The following is a 15,782-nucleotide window of genomic DNA, read 5'->3' on the forward strand; positions in this document are numbered from 1 at the left end:
AATTATTTTAATGCCCGGAAAAAACCAAGTTACTTTGTAAAGACGATAACTATGAATAAATTGAAATGAAGGATTTAAAAATATTAGTTCCCATACCGGGAGTCGAACCCGGGCCGCCTGGGTGAAAACCAGGAATCCTAACCGCTAGACCATATGGGAAGACACTAGCTACAGAGTTTATTAAATTTACATAATAGTGATCCTGTTAAAGGGTTCTATGACTTTATTATGGTTTTATATCTATGAAAATTGACAAAAACATGAAAATGTTTGAATTGTTACACGTGTATTGTTTTTTATTATTAAAAAAATAATAATTACAGAAAAGCCCAGCTCGGGTTTTATTCTGAACTTTTGTGCGGCGATGAGAGATGACCTCATTATTCACGGACAGTGTTGTCAGTCTTCAAATGCGGCTAGCAGTTGCGATTCAGTTTGGACCTTTTTGATATATTAGTTATATTTTAACCACTACGTCTGAAAATGTAAGTAATGTGATTCGCCTGGAGTTTTTTATACACAATATATTTCGCAACCCGTGAATTATTAAAACAAAGACAGGAAGTCATTGTTGTAAGCTATGTTAGCTTGTAGGCTAATTGTTACTTATGCACCTCAGCAGCAGTTAACAGTAGTTCTTTGCATTTTCAGGGCTGATTATTGGAAGTCACAACCACGGAAGTTCTGTCAGTACTGCAAGTGCTGGATTGCGGACAACAAGCCTGTAAGTTGACGAGAAGATGCAGTGCATTCTGAGAAGCACCGGCACGTGAAGCTAATCTTCTGTTTTTCTCTTGCTTTGCAGAGCATTGAATTCCATGAAAGAGGGAAGAATCACAAAGAAAATGTGGCTGCCAAAATTACAGAGGTATGGTCTTTTATTTTTGTTTATTACCAAACCGCTAAAGTAAGGACTACATCATTTCAGGAATCAGGGTTGATCTAGTTAGCATATAAGTAAACAGAACTGAAATGAATACTTTCTTAAGTAGAATTAAACTTAGAGTCCATCTAAGTTGTATGTTTTATTTATTTATTTATTAACTATACATGGTCATGTACAGTTAATGTAGTCACCAATGTGTCTCATGTCTCTGTGACATACACAGACATGAGTGATAACAGCCAAAACAAACTGCCTTTTCTTGGCACAGTTTCCAGTGCTGGCTGAAGAGATAAGGTCCATATGTTTACACTTTGACTTTGGAAGCTGTCGTGTAATTGGCTTCTAGCAGCTGTCAGTCATCTCGTCACATTTTTCTCCCATGCAGATTAAAAAGAAGAGCATTGAAAAGGCAAAGCAAGAGGAGCGTATGTCAAAACAGTTTGCAGCAATGGAAGAGGCTGCACAGAAAGCATATGAGGAAGATTTGAAGAGAATGCATGCAGAAGCCGTTGGTAAACCACTGACATTTTACTGAAACTGTGTAACGACAAGCTTTTTTATTTTCGGATATATTTTTATTACTACTTTTTGTGTTAGGAATTTCTTTACCAGTTAAAACAACAGCACGGCCTCAGCCTCGGCCTCTGATAAAACAGCAACCCAAAAAGAAACCGCAGAAGAAGGATAAGAGAGCAAGCAAGAGGTTTACACACCAAAACAAAATGGATCTTTGGGTAGAAGGACAGGCAGACGATGGAAGCACATACTACTACAACACCATAACTGGAGGTGAGCAACGCTGAAATCACAGCCTCTTTCACATGGCATTAGTTAAAAATACCTGGTGTTAATGTTTTTTTTATTTTTTTTAATTATCACAGAATCTCAATGGGAGAAACCACCAAATTTCCAAGGAGACAGCATGACCTCTGTGGAGACTGTACAAGCAGAGGTTGCATATTTACTTTGTCCATTTTATTTTAAACTACATTGTAATATATTATCATGCTTTACTTTTATCTGCATGAGTTCATGTTTTAAATTTGTGTTTGTTTTTAAGAGCTCTTCGGGATGTACCTGGATGGAAGCTGTCAGCCCTGATGGCTACACATATTACTATAACACAAAGTCGGGGGGTAGATTACATCTTTTATGTACACACATTGTTTGATTCTACATTCTGTGTTGCTTTGTCATACTGAATTTTATTTGTCTCTTTTTCACTTCACAGAGTCAAGCTGGGAAAAGCCAGCAGACTTTCCCCTTAGTGAGGAATCTGCATCTGGGTCCAGCAAAGAAGCGGAAAATCAAGAAGAGCCTTCAACCCCTCAACCAGAACCCCTCTCAGGAGGAGAATCCAGCTCCAGTATAACCCCGGAAGCTCAAGAGGCTGAAGTCCCTGAACAAGACAATCAGCAGCCAAAAGTACCAAAGATCAGCTTCAGGGTGAGAAGAGTTTTGTCAATATAAGTTTGTATTTTTAGGATTTAAAACGCAGTTTGAGCTCTGTAAACAACAAAATATTCTATTTTAGAAAAGAAAAGCAGAGACTGAGCTCTCAGAGAATGAGGGACAAGATAAAGCCAGTGATGATACTCCTAAAGAGGATGCTGAAGAAAAGAAAATAGAGGAAGAGGTTCCAAGCACTGCAGCTGAACCTGAGAAAAGAGAGGAAAAAGCAGTACCAGTGCAGCCACAGGGCAAAAGGCGAAAATCTGCCAATCCATATGGGGTCTGGGAAAAGATTAAGCAAGAGGACGATCCATAGTAAGTAACTGGGTAGTCTAAAGCAGTTTGAATGGCTGGTAAAGATATTAACGGTTGATTTTCTTCATCTTCAGTGCAAATGTAGACCTACAATTGCCCCAGGTGGAAGGAAGCACAACCACTGCCCCAGCCGACCTGCCGCCAGAGCCCAAACCAAAGTTCAAGGAACGCATCATCACATCCCTTGGAGGGGAAAGTGGACCCACATCCTTCAGGAAGAACAAGACCCAGAATGGCAAATCCAGGAGCCTGCGACAGAGAGACAATGACGACTGAATCCAAAACATACCAACTTCAAGCCACAATGCAGAATGAGACTTTTACACAAATACACACACGCTCTCTACGAACATTTTGACATTAACATGTACAATTTTGATGTTTAAAGTGACTTCATTTTTTGTTTGACTTTTGATGAATAACTTTGTTTTTGTATTAATATTTTAGGACACATTTGCCAGAGAAATATTAAGGTGAAGGAAAAAAATTCATTGAACAAATTATAATTCCAAATACATGTCTACACATGTTTTCATTCTAAGATTTGTCATAAAGAAAAATGTGCAACACTTGTGTTTCAGGTACTTACAGCTAAGTAACAAATTAAAATTCAGCCTCGCTGAGGAAAACATCCATTGTAAATACTGGGGGGCTTCAGCTGGCACGTATTTACAGGGTGTGACGTGCTTTTAGTGAACGAGTGTATGAAGCTGATAGTTGGTTTCACCGCACCCTGACTGGCAGAGAACCACGAAGAGGCTGATATTAATTACAGTTCTCAATCATTCTAAATGGTAAACAGTTAGTTACAGTAACTAAGCTGTTATTTATGGAAATACCTGGACAAAATACACATTTTATTACTTTTGTACAAAAATAAAAACTTTATTACAGAGCGCTGCAATTTTAATGCATGAGCACAAACTGCAACCTCAAACACGTATTTCAGCCACAGTGCTGTGTGTGCAGTGTGTGCAGTCCATTCAACAGTAATGTGAGAGTCAGTCTTGTTTCAGCCTACTGCTGCTCTCCACCACCTCCAGGACGGCCTCCCTCTCTGCGTGTGCAATTACATCACAGATCAGCTCGTCCAGGCCCTCTCCTCCCTTCATGAACTCCTAGATGTAGATCACAACACATTTGAATGGTTTAATTAAATTAAAAAACAAGCATGATATAGGGTCACTAATTCAATTTCACTTTGTATTTACCTTAATATCTCTAGTAACATATCCCGTCCTGTGGTCAGTAACACGATCCTGGCTGAAGTTATATGTACGGATCCTCTCTGACTGAGAACGTGTGCCCACCTATAGCGAGAGATACAGTTGAAGATAGATACAGAACGTCGAAATAGAAATATCTCTGAAAATGTTTCCAACTTAAAAATGTCTCCTGCATGGGACATTGCCCGACCTGCTGCTTTCGTGCTGTAAGCCTTTGCTCAGTCGCTTTACCCATTATGCTTTGGTAGAGCCTGGCTCTCAGCACACACATGGCAGTTTCTCTGTTTTGCAGCTGAGAACGACTCTGCTGACACTCGGCTGTTATACCTGTTCAGACGGTTAAAAGAAAGAAGAGAAATGAGGGGAAATAAAGTTTAATGTGTTTTTGACATAAAAGCAAAACAGAATCATCTTGACAATTATGTTGGCATACCTGTTGGAAGATGAACTATGCGCACTGCGCTGTCTGTTGTGTTCACACTTTGGCCGCCAGCGCCTCGAGAACGGAATGTGTCAATGCGAAGATCCTTCAGATCAATGCTGACATCATACTTAGGAGAGACATATTTGGTAATCATACTAAAGAACAAAAACGGAAGGCAGGTGTTAAAAATGAGACTATCATACCTCCACTGGCTGAGGCAGGATAATGACAGTCATGGTTCCCGTGTGGATGCGCTGCATCCTGGAGGAGAGGCCCACCTCAGGGATTCGTTGCACCCTGTGTGTTCCCCCTTCATGCTTCAGATGTCTGTACACATTTTCTCCAGCTATTCTTACGGCTGCATGGTGCAAACCTGAGAAACAGGCAATGCAATACTGCTGTAACAATACTTGTTACAACAAAACTTAAAATGATCCATTTAAACAATGGCTGTGCACTAGCAGTTAAACCAGGGGTGTCAAACTCAAACCAGTCCCTGGTGTTTTTCCAACTCTCCCTTCCCAAGAGCCTGCTGATTACCTTGATCAGCTGTGCCAATCAGCAGGGAGAGTTGGAAAACTAGCAGGACACCAGTTAAAAAGAAATTAGCCTTAATCCTGTAAGGACTCACATAAACAGGTTTGAAAATACTCACCATGGTCAGCAGATGTGTAGTTATAAACTTCAAAGTCCCATGCTTTGTACGAGGCAAAACCCTGGTACATGTCAAAGACTTCTCTGGTGAACTGCTGACAAATGTCACCTGATCAAATATAATATCATGTTATGTAATGTTTGATGCACGCATGTGCCAAGAAACATTTACCAACAGGAGAATACGAGGGTCCTAAACGCACCATTTTACATACCTCCTGTGGTTCGTCCAGATACGACCTCCAACAGAACATTACTGGCATCAAGAGGATCAGTGGGTGCGAGAGATTTAATCAACTGGTGAGAAAGAAGACACACTCATTAATCCAGAATATTCATTTTATATTCTGTTTTTATTTGGTATCATCACATACTAAATATAACAAATGACTAAGCATAATGTATTTGCCACTAACACAACATCTGGATCATACTTTGTGCTTACATCTTTTCTTAAGTTAAAAATCTTCTGGGATATTAGTGCCTCCTCCTCTTTTAACAGCTGTGTCAGTTGTTGGTCTTCCTCCTTGGCACCAGCTGAGCCTGTGGCCAAGACAAAAGCAGAATGAGCCATTTGCATGAAGACAAGTCTGTACATATGATGAATGAAAGACATACTTATGCAGAGCGTGTATAATCAAAACTACTACTATAAATGTAAACTACTACTGACCGTGCAGGAGGGACAGGACTTCCTCAAGGTCTTTTAGGGCTTCCTCAACCTTGTGAAACACGTTTGCCACCGGCAGCAGCTCGGTGTGTTTCTTGATCAGCACTTTCCTGTCTAACTCGCTGAGATACGCCATCTCCAGCTTCCTGCTGACGTCTCTGTACTCGTCCATGAGCTGCTGAAGATACCTCCGGACGGACTCATTCTTGTACAAGTCCCCCAAATCACTGTGGTAAAGGCGCTTCGGGACGTTAGCACGTTTCAACCCGGCGTGTCCCGTCAGTGTCCTCCATCCTTCTCCTCCTCCTCCTCCTCTGTACGCTACACGACCGAACCAGGAGCAGCGACTGGCGAGCATTTCACACAGTAAAAGAGGCTACTTTGTATGAGCTTAAAACAAGTGTCAAAGATCATGACTGGCGTTACTGGAGCTAGCAGGAGGAGAAGCGGATGTTATGTATTAAAGAGTGGCCGCGTCAACTGATGACGGGCTTCCGGGTGTCGCACTGGTCGCTCGTAGTTACGGCAGCTGTTCTGAGCAGGAAAAGAAGGACGTTAGCTGTCAATGTCAATCACTTGTTTTTAGATAATCTAAATAATGGATGTACTGACATTTTGTAACTGCATGTTTTCAGAGAGTTTTACAAGAAATATTCTGATGCACGTTGAATGTCGCTCGTGTTGTATTACTAAAAAATAATGAGGACTGACAAAGTCTGCTCGTGAATTTTCCCGCTTTGTTTGTTACACGCATTTGTTTAGATCACGTAAAAACGATAACAAAATAATGACAAGGCATTGCCAAGGACAGCTAACGTGCTTTGTTCCTACTTTTAAATAGCTGCTGTAACTACTACTAAAGTGCGACAAGTGTTCATAAGACGGTCACCAGTTAATATGGTCACTTATTAATACAAAACATCGGACGGTTTGTTTTAAAGGGAGGACCTCTGGGACCTGTAGTTTTAGTTCGACATAAGTTCACTTTAAATGAATGTTGTAGTAGTAATAATCATAATAATAATGATAATAACAGCAGTAGCGGTTTACAAGCTTTTTCATAACAATTACATTAAATTAGCCGTTAATTTTTAAATAAATGAATTTAGCTAACAACTAAATAGCTTTTGACATGATTTAGCTAGCTTGGCAATTGTTTTAGCTAACGTTTAATGGGTTGTTTGCAGTTAATGCTAACCAGCTTAGTATTAACTGAGCCGATGCCAGGATGTCAAATCTAAGATCCCAGGAAGGTGGTACGTGTTATTAACAATTTAAACCTACTCAAGGACAATAATTTATGTATGAAAGGTTGTTTTAGTTGGTGAACATAGGAAAATGTACAACATATTTAGGTCTCGTTTGGCATTTTAAACTTCATAGTAACAATGTCTTAGCCTAAGATACATGTTTAAACCCATGATGGTGACATTGCAATGACTATATGTCGTTCAGGAACAGAGGGAAATCCTGGCTTTCCCTTAAGCAAGGCAGTAGAGGATGTCAGCCACCACAGCTATGCCCAGACAGAGGCTTTAAAAGAGAGGCAGAAGACACTCAGCGCCCTACAGGTTCACCGCTGCTGCTAATCCAACACCACAGTGTTTGTGTAGCACACTTACTGTCCTTTTACTATGTGACAATGTTTACATAGTGTGACACTGACATAAGTAGAAGTTGTAGTGAATGATGTTTATACTTTGTTACAGGACAATTCCAGAGTTAAAACAATGTTATAAAGGTAATCGTTTACCTCTTATTCATGTAACTATGAGTGTGCCTCCATGTTCAGGCAGTTCTTTCAGACGTTGAGAGGAAAGGTGAGGCCGCAGAGCAGGAGCTGAGATCTAAGGAGAGGGAGATCTTGCTGTTGGAGGGCGACATGGAGCACCTGATGAAGCAGAGGGAGGTCCTGCGTGATCGCTGTGCACTCACCATTAAGGAGAACATGGAGCTGCAGAGTCAGATAAGCGAGGAGGAGGAGCACGCATGTGTGGCACTGGCAGGGTTCACCGCTTACCGAAACAAGATGGAGGGCCACAGAGCAGCTGTTTTGCGTGCAGCACATCTGTCAGATGTTCATAAGAATCTGGAGGAGAAGAGAGCTCTGGTCAGCAGGCTGAAACAGGAGAGGGAAAAGCTGAAGCAGGATTTGGAGAATCCATATGGTAGCACAGTACAGATGGCGAAGGTCTAGAAAACAAACCTTATTTTTGCTCAACAGACCTTTTGATCTTTCACCGTTTCATTTGTTTGTTTCCCGTTACGTTTTCCTGCTTTGACGTTTCTGCAGAAAGAAATAGACACACTGAAGGAGAACATCACCGGGACAAGGAAGCTTATAGCTGAGAGGAGAGAGAGCTTACGCAAAGAGTTTGAAACTCATACCCAGATAAAGAAAGACATAGAGGTATGACAAAGTGAAGATGTCTGCACTCATTCACTAAATATAACAAGTAATTAATTATTTTCGATAACATGTACAGTTGTATCAACAGTTTACCTCTTCAGCTTAGCGTCAATCATTTCTTCACACAATCAGATCCAAAACAAACGCTATGAAGCCATAGTTAAGCGCCTTCACTGCCAGCTGACCAGAGCCCAGGCCGTGCACAGGTAAACCAATGAAACACCGCATATTGGTCACATACTAAAATACAAAGAATGCAAAAAGACAGCTAATATTTTGTTAGAACATATGAGCCAGAAAATTAGGATCAAATATGATTGTTGTTAGTTTTAAAATCATCACAGGAACAAACTGCCAGATATTAATTGCCACTAAATTGTGTTTGATTTAATTTAGGCAAATGTCTGAAGATATTTTCCATATGGAGGGACATTTGGCTGAGCTTAAGAAACAGAGGGAGGCTTCACAGGACTGCAGTCAGTGATTAATAAACTGTAATGTTTTGTAGTTTGGTCACGTGATTTGTAACATGTGTTGAGATGATAGTATTATTATTACATTATTGTATTATGTTCTGTTTGGTAAAAGAAGGAATTGTTGCTGTTACTACGCTTGGGCACCAGGGGGCAGTAGCATGTTGAGGTTAATAACTAACTTTATCTGTAGAAACACAAAACCCCATTGTCATATCAGCACATATTAACATAACAGTTATTAAACAACTTCCTCAATACATTTTCTCCCCCCGTTTATATTAAAACACTTGTTTGTTCCAGCACACTTTTGCAGCTGTCACGCAGCAAAACCAGAGGCACATGAGCACAGTGCGAGATGGGATTTTAGGTCAACTGGTGACATAGATCGGTCCGTCCAGTCAGTGTCCACTGCAGGGACCTATGCCCAACAAAAGCCAAGTGTTCGCCATGTAACAGTCAGTGAGGGCCTTGTTTTGGTACTCGCTGTTCCAGCCTTCGCTTCACTGGGCTGCTTGATTGTCCTTGAGGTGACAGTCCCACTGCCAGCTAACAAGGGCGTGACTGTGCTACCTCAGCCATAGTGCAGAACTAATTAAACAACAGAACCGCTTTTTAGAGGAGTTCACCTCTCTGCAAAGTTGGAAAAGTCGTCCAAGAAGACCAAGAAGAGGCATGCGTTTCTATATCAGAACTCTGGGGATGCCAGGGACTGGGTAGTAGAATTTATTGCACCTTTACATTGTTCAAATACATAAAATACATCTTGCCTTTACGTTGTAGTTGCCAGTGTTTGTAATCATCCCTGGCCTTCTTCTTCTAAACTAGAGTATAGTGACATTCTTCTTTAAATGCCTTTAGTGCTCTGTCCAGTTGACCTTATTAGTCTGTTATCTGCTATCTGACAACGCTCAGCTTTATTATGTTGTGGCTGCTCAGCCCTGGGCCTCGTACACGCCACTAATGTCAACACACACTCACACTCACAATATTACACATGAGAACGTAGACAGTGAGTCACGGGTGAATGAGAAACCCAAAACATCGATCCATCCTCCGGCGTTCAGGTTGTACAGTACAAGCATGTGCCTGTACACTCACGCCACATTATTTTTCACACCCAACTTAATCTGTTATGAACTTTATTTTCACAACGAGCACACTAAATAAAGCCCCAGGCTGCATGGCAAAGTGGGAACCTGCATTTGAAAATAGACAGTTAGTTTGTAGCACAGTAATGGAAGCTATGCTTTGTTGAGTGCAGCGTGTTACTTACATAACAAGGTGTTTCCACTGAGAAGCAGCATCCTGCAGGGAGTTTAAGTAAACAGCATCCATATTCATAATCGCCTGCTACAGTAATTAAGCCTCCCTAATTGGGAGATGTATTTAACACCAGCTTCCTACCCCACGCGGCTTTTATTTATTCGGCTTTGACACCTTTATCTGCTTCACTGTGGCTTCAACTTTCTTTTTTAAAATATACTTGGCTGCTGATACAGACAGAAGAAAATAGGGATTTACAAGCCAAGGAAAGGAAAACGAATTAATATTTGTGCAGTGTTTTAGAAACATACAAAATGTTCTATTTCAAGCTATAAATCTTCACCCTTAAGGGAACAAGACCTGTTTAAGAAACCGACCAGTGTGTGACAATCTGTAATTTCATACCAAAGCCTCTGCTGCATTGGGGTTTACTCTGTTACAGCTGTACATACCTCCCATTCAGACAACATGCGTGTGTGATAGGCATGTTTATAGCTGTTTGCGCCTCCTCTGGTTTTCTGCACCGTGTGTGTTACATGGGAGCAGGAACAGCTGCCAGAGGCCGTTTGAGAAATCTTTATGTGCTGCAAAGTGTGTTAAAAAAAACAGCTAATGCATTGTGGGATTGTTTATTTTGCTATGTGTGAATTTTCTCAGAATTGTCTCTCTTCTTACAAACTCAAATATTGTTATTATTTATTATTATTTTGTATTTACTATTTAATTTTTTCACTGGCTGCATCATTCCACCGTGTGTGTGTGTGTGGGTGTGTTCAGGTCTTCCTCACACATTTATTACCTAGCATCTCAGTCAGCAGTTTTACTGAGAAACGTGACGTAAGAGAGGCTTACAGATTGATATCAGTACAGTGATTAAGTAACAAAGACAAATAATACTGCTTTGTGCCACAGCGATTAAACAGAACATACAGTCTATGTTCTGTTTTATCGCTGTGGATTCTGTGTGAAACAATTTTTTTTCAGTTTTTTTTATGAAACTGTAAAAAACTGCAGGATTTACTGGTTTCACCTCGTCAGATGAGCATCTGCTCTCCTGATCAAGCAGCATTAACTTGACTGTGGGAAAACTGCAAGGCACTGGGTCAGTAGACTGGTCACAGCTGTTTGAACAAACTAATAGCTCCTTCAGCTCACTGGGCGGTTCTATGAATAGTTTATATGATTAAAGTTCTTAAACATACTTCCTCTACCACAATTGAAAGAACATCGTGTTCCCACTCACAAATCCAGGTACCGATCTATTATACAGGTTATTAGGTCCTTACATAAATGAAGTAATCAGTTCTCCAACAAAATGTGCTTTTTTTTCTCTATTTCATGCATATTGTTTCATTTAATCCTTATGTTTATTTATTTAATTTTAACTGGAACGTACTGTCTGCAGGCAAACGGCTGATCCCAGTTACCAGACAGTGATCAGCGTTTTCCTCTGTTCAGAACAGAAAATAGCCCAACACACCCTAAGTGACTAATCCTCTCCTCTGTGTCATATGGAAAGTAGCGTGTTTAGAAGCACAATAGAGAGAGGAGAGGAGGGAATATCCCTGGACAGACAAGCAAACGGATTCTGCTTTCTCCTGCTGTTCCTGTTGAGCCGCCGGTTTGCCGGTTTAAGGACAAACCTGTTGCTGTAACTTCCAACCTCACGGCTCCAGTAGAGTACCAGTCGGGAGGTGACTCATTTATGACCATGTAGTCTTCTGGGTGAGGCTCCAGGGTGTTTGTTGAAGGTTCCTTGGTTTCAGAGGTTGGGCCCTGCCCCTTTTCCTGCCACCCACAGAAACTAAGCCAAGGTGTGGCTGGGCATCACCCTGAGGAATGTTTGTGTGACTCTGCCTTTGGGTTGTCAGGGAACAGGAGCAACGGCGTGACGTGGCCTCAGCTCAAGGAAATCCATGTAGCGCAGACTAAAAATAGAGATAGATACCTTTAACCCACAGGCATGCCTGTAATTGGGATCCACCCTGTTGTGTACCTGAGCAACACAAAGAAAAAGTCCACATTGTCTGTATCCACAACAGTAACATTTTACAGATGAACACATTTGATGTGTTCCTATGACACTGTGGTGGCCTCAGTAGTCCTGTATGGAGTTGTGTGCTGGGGGGCAGTACAGGCAGAGACAGGACATCATGGAGAACCCTCCACCCCCTGCACCACTGTAGAGGCTCTGAGCAGCTCCTTCAGCACCACACTGTTACACCCACAGTGCAGGAAGGAGCGCTACTGCAGGTCATTCCTCCCACAGACATCAGACTGTACAACACAGCACTACAGTCACACACAACACACACAGTGTACTCATTCATTGTTGTTGTGTAATTACAATATCATTCATATCATCACAATATCAATGTGCAATATCTCTTATTTTACACTATGTGTACCTTAAGATACCTCATCTTTTTTCATCCATCCATCTCTCACCCACTGCTGGGTGTATGTACAATGTTTCCTTTTAATTTTAAAGTTATTTAATGCCTTGTTTTATTTTTCTTACACAGTTAATATTGTTGTTATTCTAATTTTGTTCAATATTTCATGCTGCTGCAAAGAATTTCCCAATTGTGGGATTAATAAAGTCTTATCATATCACCCTGTTTTCTACATGCGCAACACAAAGAAACAATAACACTGCCTGTATCCACAACAGTAACATTTTACATGTGTTAATCTGTATCTGTGAGACAATTGCCTCCACGCACAGTAGAGACACAAATTGAGACATGCAGCATAGTGATGTATTTATACTAACCGCGCTGTAAGTGAGTCATGAATGTATATTACACATACATAATATATTGATAGTATGTTGTGATGTAGCTGCCAAATGAGGAGGCGTGAGGAGACAGTGCTGCACTCCCCTCAGCTGCAGTCAGTCGTTTATGTAAGTGCTGCTCAGCGGTTTGCCATCTTGATCTTGCACCACCGAACCTGGTGATGGAGGATGTATTCACATCTTCTACCCAAACAAAGGTATTTTATGCCTTTATTAACTAGTATCGCACTAAAATCATATTTGTCAGCTCCCCATTATTGATTAGTCCACAGAGATTACTTATCATGCATGACTTCTTTCTGCAGGGATCTGTCAGCAGACAGGAGCCTGGTGTCTTAGCACAGGACGATCCAGGGCACTGGATGCTTTACATGCCGCATGCACACGGGCAGGACTGGGAAAGTGCAGCACAGCACAGAGCAGGAGGCTCATTTGATTCCACTGCAGCCAGAAAGTAGGGCAGCTGGAGGGAGCAGCAGGGAGTGGTGGGTCATCAGCGACGTCATCATTACAAGTGTGTGTGTGTCCTACAAGAAACTGGGGAGGTTCTACCCGATTCGCTTTGTCTGCCCTGTTTGCAGGCAGAAGTTAATTATAAATGAAACCGAGATGGAGGCTTCTTACTGTGCATGTAGAAATGGCAAAGCCTTGCCCTGCACAGCGTGTTCCCGTTTAGTCACCAGTGCACAGACGACAGCTGCACTTCTATCACTCCTCAGTGTTTGATTCACAGGACACTGAATATGATCTTACATATTAATAAAATATGCCTAGATTACTGAAAACTTAAATCTTCCCTGTTTCAAGTACAAGCTCGGGCATCTGAGCTTGTCAGCAAAATACAGAATATTAACCTTTTCAGAAATATGACCCCACCGTTTTAAACATAATGACAGAGAGAAGTTCACTGGCTTCATAATAGATTTTATGGTCTAATATAAACACTCCATGCAAATAAGCCCAACAGCCTTTTCCCAACTGCTTGCAGAGTGGTTGCATGTTTACCACTTACTGTAAACCAGGTGTGTGGGGGCGTTTAGACGAAGGATCTGCCTCCATCCTGCTGGTGCTATTTTCTAAAGGCAACATGCTTGACCTCAGTGGCTGCAGGCCACACACATTAAGAACACAAGCATTAAATCACACTGTAGACCAGCATGTGAGACGTAACATCAGGCTTTGCCTCAAGTCTCACTTGGCGCCATTGTATCGGACCTGAGGGGGACTGCCCAGCTGGAGCTTCACTGTAGGGCTTGGTGGAGATGATCACCCCCCCCCACACACACACACACACACCACTGGGGGCATTGCCTGGGAGACAAACGCACTCTAGCATCCCTCACATAGACACATTCCAGCCCAAACAGACAAACTGGGGGGTTTCGGTCCAGTAGTCACCTCCTCTTGTGCAGTGGCTCAGCCTCCCAGGCTTGACGAGGAGTGGGTGTGAAGGGCAGGAATCTGGGGGAGTGTGTGTCTGTCCCTGTGGTGCACTTGAGGAAGGTTGTTGCTTGGATACGTTACTTATTTGTAGTAAATTAATTATTAATTATTTTAGTGACCAGTTTTCTTTTTTCACCAGTAGAAATCCAATATGTCCCTTGTGTTTGTAGGTAGTTTATAATATGTTCTACATGTAACAAAGCCAAGTGTTTTCCAAGGATATTAGGATATTGTTTCCAATCCTCCCTCTCATTGAACTCACATTTTGGCAGCACACCAGTGAAGACACAGCTGGGACTGGGCCATCAAAACTCCCTCAGACCACCTTGTATCCCCACTGTTTTCCTGGACGAACATGGAAAACGTCCAATAGGGAGTTGGAGTAACTGGAAAAGCCAGCGGGTTTGCTGTTGTAAGTACTTGAAATCTTAATTTTAAACATTATGCCCCATTGTGTGTGTGTGTGTGTGTGTGTGTGTGTGTGTGTGTGTGTGTGTGTGTGTGTGTGTGTGAGTTTGAGACCTCTTTTGACTTCCAAATTCGTAGGATGCCTCAATAGAGACATCTAAGTTCTTCCCTTAGGTAAATTATTTAAATGTAGAACATTTGTATTAGACAACAACTGTCAGTGAGCTATTGTTGGTTAACACCAGGGCCACGAGGAGCTGACAGCTAGGGAAGTGTCAAAGGTTGCCATAATAAAGGTCTGGCATCAAATGAAAGTTCATCTGCCTTGATGCCGTCTTCCTTCCTGCTGGTGTTGGGTCCATGTGTCTGCTGCTGCCTGGAGCTGAAAAATGAACTCAACAAAATGTATAAACACATCTAATCCAAAGTGGCCATTAAGTGTATACACAATGACACATCTTCCCATAGCCATTTAAAATATCAGAATGAAAATCTAGCGAGGCTGAATTTAAGGACGCTACGCACGAGATGGAAGGCGGCACGAACGTGGCTGCAGACCGCTCCTGCTGTCTCAAATATAGGAAAAAGCAGGAAGCAGTGCCACGATAGACGCTGACCTCAGCCCGAGTGTTTAGATTTGCATGCGACTGAACACCATGCGTGACAGGAAACAGGCTGAAGAGATGCACCCCTAGTTGGAGTTGCAGAGAACAAATAGACAGCTTTGAAGTCCAGCCTGCTCACATTTCATTGTCTGTATCTGTGGTAGAGCTCATGAGCTGCAGAAAAGAGGGAACGAATCACTGCTGATACTGCACTGATGATGATGTTGTGTCTGCTGCACCCGGGAGGCTAATCTTGGCTAAAAGTGCTGCCTGGGACAGCCTGGACTTGTTTAGCTTTGCTGTGACTCATTATCTGTCCACTGAACCCACCCATGTGTCTGTGTTTGTTTGTGGAGGGCTAGAGCAGATGATGCCTTGAGCTGCTTGTTTACCTATTTGCTTGTACCAGATCTGTGCTCCTGCTGTGTCGAGAGGCCTCAGGATTTGTCAGTTTGGAACACACCAGCTCAAACACGCCCACTGCTTAGAAATCACATAAAGGAGAATGTCTGGATCCCACGTACTAAACTCTGTATTGGTTAACACTGAGAGATCAATGAACAATATTTATGCATCAGGTTAGAATCGTTTCAATCCCCAGGACCGGTCACTGTGTCATCGAAGGCCGAGGCTTTTCTTTCCCGCAGCCTGAGCAGCGAGTGCTGACTGGACGTCCTGCTCCAGCAGAAGGACAAATGTAATGCTCGTGCTGGCGTTGTGACAGCAGCATGCGTCCTCTGAGTGCTCTGC

General features: G+C 42.1%; 3 protein-coding genes and 1 non-coding gene across 7 annotated transcripts; 2 read left to right on the plus strand and 2 right to left on the minus strand.

The window, feature by feature from the left end:
* Positions 1-87: 87 nt before the first annotated feature.
* trnae-uuc (transfer RNA glutamic acid (anticodon UUC)) lies at positions 88-159 on the minus strand. Its single transcript has one exon. It is a non-coding gene; the product is annotated as a tRNA-Glu (tRNA).
* Positions 160-334: 175 nt separating this feature from the next.
* On the plus strand, positions 335-3,548 carry wbp4 (WW domain binding protein 4). Its single transcript, XM_029139851.3, has 10 exons — positions 335-485; positions 652-724; positions 806-868; positions 1,272-1,398; positions 1,484-1,675; positions 1,768-1,838; positions 1,947-2,022; positions 2,118-2,332; positions 2,421-2,653; positions 2,728-3,548. Coding segments are annotated over exons 1-10 (1,254 nt in total). The 5' UTR covers positions 335-483; the 3' UTR covers positions 2,930-3,548.
* mtrf1 (mitochondrial translational release factor 1) lies at positions 3,509-6,131 on the minus strand. Its single transcript, XM_029139840.3, has 9 exons — positions 5,631-6,131; positions 5,403-5,500; positions 5,173-5,254; positions 4,959-5,066; positions 4,507-4,676; positions 4,313-4,430; positions 4,070-4,206; positions 3,865-3,963; positions 3,509-3,771 (listed from the first exon to the last, which is right to left on the minus strand). Exons 1-9 carry the CDS (start codon positions 5,983-5,985, stop codon positions 3,655-3,657), a joined length of 1,284 nt encoding a protein of 427 aa, XP_028995673.1. The 5' UTR covers positions 5,986-6,131; the 3' UTR covers positions 3,509-3,654.
* Positions 6,132-6,398: 267 nt separating this feature from the next.
* On the plus strand, positions 6,399-14,179 carry LOC114848935 (coiled-coil domain-containing protein 122). 4 transcript variants are annotated; one of them, XR_008693984.1, is made up of 7 exons: positions 6,399-6,883; positions 7,083-7,198; positions 7,420-7,818; positions 7,921-8,037; positions 8,170-8,243; positions 8,434-12,773; positions 12,882-14,179. XR_008693984.1 is itself a non-coding variant. In XM_029139863.3 (6 exons), the coding sequence occupies exons 1-6, from the start codon at positions 6,856-6,858 to the stop codon at positions 8,519-8,521; spliced, it is 822 nt and encodes a 273-aa protein (XP_028995696.1). In that variant the 5' UTR covers positions 6,399-6,855; the 3' UTR covers positions 8,522-14,179. The 4 variants fall into 4 exon arrangements, 1 of the variants encoding a protein (XP_028995696.1); XR_003784518.3 differs by lacking the exon at positions 12,882-14,179 and having other exon boundaries at positions 8,114-8,243; positions 8,434-8,509; XR_003784519.3 differs by lacking the exon at positions 12,882-14,179 and having other exon boundaries at positions 8,126-8,243; positions 8,434-8,509.
* The last annotated feature ends 1,603 nt before the right edge of the window (positions 14,180-15,782 follow it).

Source organism: Betta splendens, chromosome 2 (assembly GCF_900634795.4).
Source record: "Betta splendens chromosome 2, fBetSpl5.4, whole genome shotgun sequence".
Lineage (NCBI taxonomy): Eukaryota > Metazoa > Chordata > Actinopteri > Anabantiformes > Osphronemidae > Betta > Betta splendens.